Source organism: Ruditapes philippinarum, unplaced genomic scaffold (assembly GCF_026571515.1).
Source record: "Ruditapes philippinarum isolate M1 unplaced genomic scaffold, ASM2657151v2 ctg2360_1_1_1_1, whole genome shotgun sequence".
Taxonomy (NCBI): domain Eukaryota; kingdom Metazoa; phylum Mollusca; class Bivalvia; order Venerida; family Veneridae; genus Ruditapes; species Ruditapes philippinarum.
In genome coordinates this window covers 65,795-76,564 of record NW_026856184.1, presented here as the reverse complement: position 1 = coordinate 76,564, position 10,770 = coordinate 65,795, and the positions used below count along the sequence as shown (strand labels likewise).

Sequence of the window (10,770 nt, the reverse complement as noted above, 5' to 3'; positions counted from 1 at the left end):
ATTTTAGTTTTTCTATTATACTGACTTTCAGCCACAGGAAATCGTTTTCTTTAGGTCAGATTTCTTTATTGTAACATGGCCGGCAATAAGCTGAAGAAGTGCAGGTAAAACCGTATGATTTAATGGGACATCAGGTGTTTATACGAATATGTAATGTTTACAACTATGAACAATATTATAGACACTGACACTGCATTATTTCCTTAAGAAAATGAACTGTTTCATATATAAGTGTCTAGGATAAAAAATCATTTCTGTATTTGCATTTCAAAAAAGGTATATGCCAGTTCTGTGATCAGCAGAACATTTTAGTGAAAGGTTGGGGGGGGGGATTCCTCTTTGGGGATTTTTTGCGTAACATTTGGCCGGACAATCCTATATAACAAGATCAATTTAATATGTCAGGCATGTTTTTCTAGAAAATTCGCATATATAGCATGAATACTCAAATTTAAGGTTGGTTTAGTGGTCATTTCTTATTATGTAAGGCTATGGGAAAATTAATACAGTAGTCTGACCTATCTGACCTACACGTTAATGCAAACATTATGAGGTTGTCACGACTTATAGTGACGCTGGACCAGTCATTTGTTGGTGACATAAAATTCAAGTATTTCAGTCTACATAGATTTAAAAAAAAATATTAAATTTGTCTTGGACAGATTAGATACTGAATTATAATATCTAGAATAGGTTTGATATATTTTAATGTGATTTATCAGGGAGAAATGAGTACTAGGTAGAATATTTCATTGAACTAGTTTCGATTTTGAAACAAAAATTTGTGTTGTTTTTATTTTACACTTTGAGATCATCTGTTTTTTCGTTTTTAGTTTTAGAAATAATTTTTAAATCTCTTAACATCTAATGTCTTAGTCTGCCATGTTGTCATAGTTATCCTCCTTATCTCTTAAAATATTTTAAAGACAGGAGAACATTGCTTAACACATCTTGTCCACCATTTCATCAAATGACTTTTAATACATTATTAACTATATGATCAAATCAACAACCTCTTAAATAATTATACCCTTGAACTTCCGCATACTTCAAATAACAATACATAATCATCTTGTTTGTCGCTGGTGGTGAAATAAACAACACAAAATGATATTGTTTTTAATGAGGCATGGAAAGCGTTTAACGTCTAAATCAATAAATAGTTATACAAACTTTTTACCATTATACATGTAGTAACATCGATACACATAGACTGTGACTTAGTCCGTCCGTTTTGTTCTGGTTGTTCATTTCTGCTTGTTACATACTTAGTTTACAAAATCAGTTACTTTTGATGTTCAACGTGTAATTTATCTTTTTGTTATAACACATATATTTCTTTGTACCACAATATGTTAACTAATTTTTACTCAGGGTTTATCAAATTGTCGACATGATGTGCAGTTAATATACATCTAATTACTTGATATAACTAAAATTATGTTTGTTTATTTGCATATATTGAAAGATAAAACTAACGTCGAGATTTAATGTAGCCGGGGCTACATTTGGAACATCCCTCGTAAATGACCGTACTGAATATAAAAAGTCTATACATAAGTGTTTTGTATAAACTAAGATAGATTTAACAACTTGAATTGTTACCAATAAGATATAACCTAGACGGATATATGTACAACCACAGAATCAGATATAAAATGTTTGCACATTTCTGCTTCGTAGGAATTGTTTTTTGTATTAAGAATGCGGCTTGTGATTTAGGTAATGTTGAGCCGGGTCAATGTGTGTCGAGATTTGATTATGATTATAAAGTGCTAGAGAAATTATCTCAGTTTGAAAGAGAAATTAAGGAGCTAAAACAAATGAAAATGTTTGAAGGTTGGTCATCATTTTTCATTCACAAATCTTATTATAAAATGTATAAGATGTATCAGCATTTCATTTCTTTAGTTTTGGAGTACGCATATGATCAAGCAAGCCTCACGTTATAATTATACTTTTATTTTTCAGACTTGTTTAGATGACAGGTGTCAAGTGTCGTGCAACAGCTGCAAAAAGTTGCCCGGTGTTGCTATATTTTCTGGTCCTTCGAGACCATTGATTCCAACACTTTTTAGTGTTAAAATTGAGTATTGCTCAAGCCAGTGCTGGGCGACGAGAGGGACGTTGTACCTTTGCATTGCATCTGATGTACAGACTCATTCAATCCGAGTCTGTAAATTTTCGTGTAATTTTGTTGTCACACTTCATTCAGAATTTTAGTTCAAATTACAATTTTTCTATTGTTTGAACTAGATACATACGTATCGATATATATCGATGTGTCATAAAATTTCCATTGATCGTCTGCCATTCAAAACTTCTTTTAGAGTGTACAGAAGATCTACAGATGTTAGAACGATGGCAATAACATAAGTAACGAAAATCCCATTATTTGATTTAGCCTGTTTATGGCAGACATCTTTCACGATTCCAGCACCGGCTTATTCCGCTGCCTGATTTCAATAATCTGCCGAAAGGATCTGTTTTCCTATAATCTATGTATTTGTTTTTATTCTAGATAGTCAAAAGGTTGCGTTTATGGCACAGCTATCAGTTTCGCTCATTAACCCGGCAGTGAATACTGTAGTTGTTTTTGATAGCGTCAGTACAAATGCTGGAAATGGATACAATTCTGGATCAGGGATGTTTGTCACCCCAGTGAAAGGCTTATACAGCATACATCTAGTTGCAAGCTCAAGATCAAAAGCAACAACTAATTATGTAAGTTAGAGACATCATGGTTTTTTACAGTCTCATAAAATGATGCTTGCCTTTACATTATGCCTTTTTAGATGACTATAATATACAGTATGGAATGTAAAGAAAATTGTTAAGAACAGGTAGTTTCTTTTTGCTTTGTTCAATATATTTTGCCCGTTTAAATTGTTAATAAGCAGTTTATCGCAACTAACTTAAATTGCTTTTATAACAAGGGTATTCTACACAGTTTTTGTAACAAATGATACACTTCATATGTTTCATTCGTACTATATCAGATAATTATTGTATATCAAAAATCGAATAAACAATTAATTTCAATGTTACGTTTCTTTTTAGCTTCATCTGTACATTATGCACAATTCCTCTCAAGTTGGTTATATTTTCCTTGACCAGAATTCCGACTACTCACTGATGAGATCAACCGCTATCATACTTCAACTTAGCATTGGCGACACGGTGTTTGTTAAGATCGGAAACAAAGGAGCAAGGGGTCACCTGGAAGGCTGTTGTTTCCATACGGTTTTCAGTGGATTTTTAATCAACTGACATCAAATTCATTATAAGCAATCAAACAGACTATGTGTCAATACAGACTGAAGTATTGTAAGACTTAATACAAAGTTGTTGTATCATATGTTTCATTTAAGAAAATAAAAAGGAAAATGGGGGAACACACTTCTCTAAAGCTTCATTTCCTAATGTTAATATTAAACATGAGTCTATCAAAAATTTGATATTACAGTAAACTGTTTCAAGTCTGACATGCCTACCACATTTTAAAAATTTTCAACATCATTTACTCTTTTAACAAAACTGTTACTTTCTGTATGTTCCCTTACATAACACAATATGGTATTGATATGTGTTTGAAAACATATATGTATCAATCTTCAGCGAAAGGTTATAAATACATAACATTCATGGAACAGAACATATATTTTACTTTGTACGGAGCCCCTAAGGTGACATTTTCCACATTTTTTCCCCGGAACTTAATTATTTTTTACCAAATAATAATTCGTAAATACGAAATATTAATTTCTTATTCTCTACGGTTTCAAGGGGTGTTTTTTCCGTTAGACTTTAGACAAGTACATATGAATGAAAATAACATGATTGTGACAATTGATGAAGTTAAATGCATATATGGTTCTTATAGTTACTAACATCTAATATTCTGCATATTGCGTAGTTTTGTTAGATTTTCTTTAATTCACTTCTAACCGATTTAAACGTTTTAGTATGGGATTTCTAGAAAAGCCTTTTACACGTTTATTTAGTATATATCTATTCAAATCTTTCATAAATAACAGTCATTCTGAGAATACCATGATAGAATCTACACTTACCTTGTAATTGTTAATATGATAAAAGTTGATGTAATGTTTCAATCGTTTGGGTAAATATCGCTTTTCTATATGCATGTATAAAGAAGAAAAAATATATCAATTAAATTAGTATTTTTGAAAGTGACTTTATGATTATGATTAAAAGTCAGAAAATACTTATAAAATACTGTACACTTAACTAACGGTAGAAACGAACTTTTAAACCCGGAGTAGACATTATATTAGGATGAAAATATTCTTAGAATAGGAAAAGCAGTTAGTCTGTGACGTTCATTCCTATGAATATTTTCATTTCAAATAAATTTCATTCATCTGTGATATTTCATTTCGGGACCTTTTTCTTTAATACTTTAAAAACAGAAATAAGTGCCACATTAAGAGTCATACAAACAAAATTAAGGCAAAGAGAGCATCTGACTTTGTAATTCATAGCAGTGTCAGTTAATTTTTAAGTAATTAGGTTAAATTTATTTTGTACCATTGTTAGGAGTGATGATTAAAGCTATTGATAAATTCAGATTTTTATAAAAGTACATTAATGATAATTATTTTTATAATTATTTGTAAAGTGTATGCATTCTGCAGTCGATATAATTGTCATATTTTGTTATTTCTATTTTAGCTGACATATTTTACATAGTGCTGCTATTTGGGGTACAAGAAAGTACAAATGTATTGAAGCAGTACAGAACCGGGCAATGAGGTTTTTCTTAGGAACAGGCAGATACACTCCAAATGCTGCAGTTGCCGGGGATATGGGCTGGGAACCTATCTTTATTAAACAACTTAAATGTGTGGCGAGTACTTGGTGTCGATCTGCAAGTATGAATAGTATGAGAATAAATTGTGAAGTAAATATGTACTGTTTTAAGCAGGCGGGTAGAACTTGTAAGAACTGGTATTTTAGAGTAAAAGAAATTTTTGAGAAATATAACTGTGGTGAATTTTTTGTTCTTAATAATGTTTTAAATAAAAATTGTTTGCTTGAAAAGCTAACCAGCTCGTATCTAGATGAGTATTTGGATGAATGGATTGAGTCACTACATACAATAAATAGTAGTTCTCGGCAAGGGGGAAATAAATTGGGGACTTACAGAACCTTTAAGTTTAGTTATGAAACAGAAGCATATGTAACTGCTATCCTGCCGAATAAGCATAGAGCAGCATTTGCAAAGTTCCGATGTGGGGTAGCCCCTATTAGACTCGAAACGGGCAGATATGAAAGGTTAGCTTTGAACCAAAGAATTTGTCCAATCTGTAAAACTGGAATTGAAGATGAGAAACATGTTATTTTATATTGTCCAAGGTATGAGGATATTAGGAAAGATTTATTTGCCAAAGCAGAAAATGTAAATGATCAATTTTTAAGGCTGTCTGATGACAATAAATTGTCGTTCATTTTTTCCAATACTGAAATTGTAAAGTGTGCTGCAAAATCCTGTTTCAATATTCTTAAAAGTAGAACTAACTGGTTATATTCCTGACAACTGTCTCTTATAATGTTATTGTAAATTGCTAAACTTTTTATCCAACAAACTGAGAGTCTTACATTATATTATTGAGAAATTGTACTAATCAGGGTATTTATAAGCCTGATTTTATGGTTAGTAATATTTTAATACTTTTAATCATTAGACAAGGGTAATTGTAAACTCTCGAGGTCTCTTGAAATGGTAAACATACTCATAGTTAATAATTAGTAACTGATCGTTTTTATTTTATTTTTAGGCAAAGACATTATATGTACAGTCACTTAAATGTGAATAATGTTTTATTTTACTTGTATAGGTTTTTATCTTTCCAATGATGCGAAATAATTTTATTTACATGATTTTATAGTTTAAGAATCTATTGCTATTCAGTGTAATTTTACGGGTTTAAGGAAGAGAACATTTTAAGGATTTTTACTGTAAAGCAATAATACCAGAAACATTTTAAGTATTTTAGAACAAGATTAGCAATAGTTTCTTATTTTAGCAATTTTAAATTGTAACATGCATATGAATATGGAATGAGAAGAGAGGTAACTCTGTAAGTAACATTGGACATTCTTGCAGAGTTGCCTCCCTTCCATTAGATTAAAAATTTTTTAGTCTCTTGTAATTCTGATAAGAATGGCCGTACATAAATAACTTTTACTTTGTAAAATTATGTCATTGAATTGTTTTATATTATGTATGGATGAGACTCAAATAAAGAATATATATAATATATACATATAAGCTTCTTATCATTGTGGCATTGCTAGGTTTTTTATATTATAAATGTATTACTTGAAACAACGAGGCACTCTATGCGCACAAGTATAAAATATAGACTTTTCTTCTTCTTTATTTTAATATAGATTAGCAAATATTTGATGAAATAATGTTGAACTGGTATGTCTTTATTATCCTTATTATGTACTTGAGTTCGAAGAGGTTGCAACGTTTATTCTATTAAGAATAAATAGCAAACATTATACGTAAGAAGTGAGATTTTTGAAGACATGGACTGTCTGATCTCCGATTAAAGTGTATTTATTGATCAAGAGGGATTTGTCCTTTTGAGAATTCTGAGGCAACAAATTACTTCGCAAATTAACTGTTGAACTTGAGGACAGCACAATATTTGTCGGTGAATCAATCCAATTATTCTGCGATACCTATATATAATACGAAATTATCAATTTAATTATAACACTCTTGATACAGGTCCAGCAGAAAATGTTTCATGTCAAATATATTTAGATCAAGCTTTCTTCCTTTCAGAAAACAGTAGTTTTTAAGTGTTTGTTTAATGTATATAAAGAATAAAGAAGACTTATAACCACAGGATGGGGCTTTATTTGCCGATAATTGGAACAGTCTTTGTAGAGGTCCACAATGTTTCATGCCAAATATCAAAGCACTAGCCTTTGAAGCTATAATTGTCCTGTAAGATCTTACCAGAATGCAAAATGAATGTAAAAAACAAGCATGCAAGTTGGTTATTCTGGTTATTTCTTCAATTTAAAGTTTCATATAAACAGACAAATTGCGTAAATTTCATTTTTTTTTTGTAATCAAATCTTTTACAAGCTACGATACCCAACAGTCCCACAGTTCTTTATGCTTGTTCCATAATATTGTCAATATACTATTGCAGATTTGGAATCATATTTCTACTAAAAAACGAAAGAAAATAAAATAAAAGTAAAATTGATACGAAAACAAGAAGTAAAATGTATAACAGAATTGCCTTTTGTACGTGTTGCTAACCGAATGTAATAGTTTACCTTTTCTTTATACATGTTATAGCGTGTATGTTGAATTTAGACAAAAGAATATTCACAACACTAAGGTAATTAAAGTTTACAATTCTCATTGAAATAAAGAACACAATGATTTCATAGTTCGAAATAAAAATAAACTTGTTTATTTACATCGGTCAATTCAATGCGACGTGTTAGAACCATTTAACTGTTTTATTGATACATTATATTTTAAATACACGAAGATTTAGTCAAGATAGTCTGATTACTTCAAGCTCTGCTACATTGATAGCGCATGCATTTTCAAATATTCGATGATTTTCTTCCTTCCTTTTGCATAAGTGACCATTTTTCTTACAGGCAAACTTTCAAACATCAGTGTTAAAGGTTCCATGCATAAGACAATAACCTACCGGTCGATGCAATTGACTTTTTTACCGAATTGTCAGAGCAACCCTGGTCAAAAGTAGTAAATATAGATAATCAGGATAACTCTATAGATTTGTTCACTGATACATTTTTGTCAGTCCTTGAAAAACATGCACAAACCAGAAAATAAACGAGTAAAAAAGGTCACCCAACCAAACTGGATTAATAATGACACATAAAATTACAACATATGGAAACAACGAGTTAAGTCTCTCATATATGATTCTAAGCGACAATATTATAATGTTTCCATCAATCAAAACAAACACAAAGAAATTATGAACTGGTCTAAATGAATTATCTGGTTACAAATCTAAGGTTCAAACACATTTTATTGATGGTGAGATGATGATGATTGCAACACTGTATCACTGCAAATTTATTCAACAGACAATTTGCAAATCTTTACCAATCCCATAATGCGATTCATCAGACTGGTTATGAAAATCCCGAGCTTGTTGAATTAAATGCATCTAAACTTCAGCATATACTCCCTTTCAAAATACCTAGAATGCAGCTCACCTATGTGTTGAACCAATTAAAATCGATAGATATTACAAAGTCATGTGGGTCAGATGGTCTCAGTGTTTCTGAAATTATCGGCCCATATTATTGCTTTATTACTATTATCAACTATATTCAATAATAGCATTCTAAACAATACATATCCTAAATTGTTCAAAAATGCCAAAGTCATTCCTATACATAAGTTGGGTTCTAAAAGTGATAAACGAAATTATTGGCCAATTTCCAAAATTCCTTGATATCACTTATTCTTGAACGTTATGTCAGTTGACATTTAAAGCAAACCTTTGAGGAAAATTAACTTCTCTACTAACGTCAGTCTGGATTCAGGTCAAATCATTCATGTCAAACTGCACTGATTAGAATTATTGGAATTATTAATGATTGGATCACAACTATTGACAAAAATGAAAATTAGTTCAATTTTCCTTGATCTTTCTCAAGCTTTTGACTATGTGGATCACTCTATTATTATTGAGAAGCTTGGAATTTTCCTCCTATTTAAATTGCAATACCCAACAAACTTACGTATCCAGTTTATATTCAGAATCAAGTTCAGTAACTACTGGAGTTCCTCGGGGCTTAGTTCTAGGTCCTATACCTGTTTTAATCTATATCAATGACCTGCCTTTGTTTATGGAAAAAACAGAAAAAATTATTGCTGATGGCACCACCCTTTCAACCCCTGATGTATCCCTTAACCGAGTAGTTGAATCCCTTACTCTATACCGCCTCCGTGGTCGAGGGGTTAGAGTCGATGACTTCTAATCCAGTTACCTCTCTGGCGTGGGTTCGATCCCCGGGAGATGCTTTGGTAGTTTAGCGCGGAGGAAGGTAGTCTAGTACTGGTGTAACTCTCCAGGAACGATGGTTAGGAAACTACCCGCCTATATGACTGAAATACTGTTCAAAAAGGCGTAAAATCAAACAAACAAACAAACAAACAAACAAACGAATCCCTTACTCATGATCTTTTTAATGCCAGCAAACTGTGTGATTTGTTTCGCATGTCTATCAATGCTAACAAAACTAAGGTTATGTATATTTCCTCAAACCATTAGCAAGTTATATTTGTGAAAGTGATCCTTGTATTTTTTTTTATAAAACAGAGCAAATTGTTTGTAGCTCTGAAGAAAAATTACTGGGTATTAAATAAATAACACTTTGTCTTGGCAAAGTCATATTGGTAATGTTCTTGAAAAATGCCACTCATTGTTACATTTATCATCTCGTACAAAATTATTCATATATACATGATCTATACCTGTACGTAAATTGTTTTACAATGAATATATTTAACCACATCTTGACTATTGTTGCATAATTTACGGTAACTGTCGTCTTTTCTAGAAGATAAACTCATTCAGTTCCAAAAGAGAGCTGCAAGACTAATTGTAGACAAAGATTATGACACTCCATTTGCTGAACAAGTTTCTGAAATCCGCTGGATGACCTTTTTAGAGAGGGTTGTATATTAAAAAGATATAATGATGTTTAAAATAATGAATTATCAGGCACATTCCTATTTATTGAATAATTTCATTTTACCTTCAGATGTTTCTACTCGCAATTTGCGTTCATCATCTGATTTTCAACTTTACATCCCTAAACAAAATACTGAACAATTTCGTAAGTCTTTTATTTATTCTGGATCTTGTATTTGGAACGGCCTTCCTGATTATATCACGTTTGTTTCATCTGTAAACAATTTTAAAACTTTATATTTGAGATATAATCACACATGAGGTATACAAATTGATAATCTCCTGTAAGTATTAACATATATGTATTTTAATAGTTTGAATATCTTAAATTTATATTGCTCCTTGTTAAGAGCCTCATGGAAGATTAATATGTTGTTCAAATGAGTTCTATCGTTCAAAAAGTCTTTATTATTATTATTGTTGTTGTTGTTGTTGTTGTTATTATTATTATTACTTTGTGGTGTAGCGGTAGAGTTGTTGAAGGTTCGAATCTTGGGCGGAACTTATTATGACAGATTTTTTGCTGCACGCAATGCAGTTTTAAAGTTGATCAAAAGAAATAAAAGTAATAAAGATTTCGATATGTTATTGATGCTTCAGCTATTTGTAATCCGTACTATTGGATTAAAAGCTTTTCAAACGTATTTGAGTAAGTTATATAGACATGCTCGGTACAATGACGTTTCTTGCACCAACATTACGGAATCATTGATGCGCGTGCAAAAGGTATTGCAAGAAATGTCTGTATATAAACTTTGTATTAATGGCGAATATAGAGAACATATGATCAAATGTTTTGTCTTTGAACAGTGTGAACCATATGTTAAAACATTTATTCCCAAGCGCAGTGCCTCCTGCTCTTTGACTCAATACCGTCTGAAATGAAGACAAAAAAACGATAAAGAACACACTACCGAAACCGGACAAATTTGAGATTTAAATATCCTCAAAAATCAATATAGTTAATAAGTTATATTAAACTAGAGAAATTATCTATCTAACAAAATTTCAGATCACACCAAACATT

At 31.2% G+C, this 10,770-nt stretch overlaps 1 protein-coding gene across 2 annotated transcripts; it reads left to right on the top strand.

The window, feature by feature from the left end:
• The first annotated feature begins 1,481 nt into the window (after positions 1-1,481).
• LOC132745710 (complement C1q tumor necrosis factor-related protein 3-like) lies at positions 1,482-6,263 on the top strand. 2 transcript variants are annotated; one of them, XR_009627894.1, is made up of 4 exons: positions 1,482-1,839; positions 2,522-2,724; positions 3,061-3,327; positions 4,696-6,263. XR_009627894.1 is itself a non-coding variant. In XM_060734674.1 (3 exons), the coding sequence occupies exons 1-3, from the start codon at positions 1,632-1,634 to the stop codon at positions 3,268-3,270; spliced, it is 621 nt and encodes a 206-aa protein (XP_060590657.1). In that variant the 5' UTR covers positions 1,483-1,631; the 3' UTR covers positions 3,271-3,655. The 2 variants fall into 2 exon arrangements, 1 of the variants encoding a protein (XP_060590657.1); XM_060734674.1 differs by lacking the exon at positions 4,696-6,263 and having other exon boundaries at positions 1,483-1,839; positions 3,061-3,655.
• The last annotated feature ends 4,507 nt before the right edge of the window (positions 6,264-10,770 follow it).

Bases quoted from the DNA above. Each gene is read 5' to 3' on its own strand.
- LOC132745710 (XM_060734674.1), top strand. From the start codon at position 1,632: ATGTACAACCACAGAATCAGATATAAAATGTTTGCACATTTCTGCTTC. The intron at 1,840-2,521 runs GTTGGTCATCAT...TTTTTATTCTAG, and splicing joins ACAAATGAAAATGTTTGAAG to ATAGTCAAAAGGTTGCGTTT. The intron at 2,725-3,060 runs GTAAGTTAGAGA...GTTTCTTTTTAG, and splicing joins CAAAAGCAACAACTAATTAT to CTTCATCTGTACATTATGCA.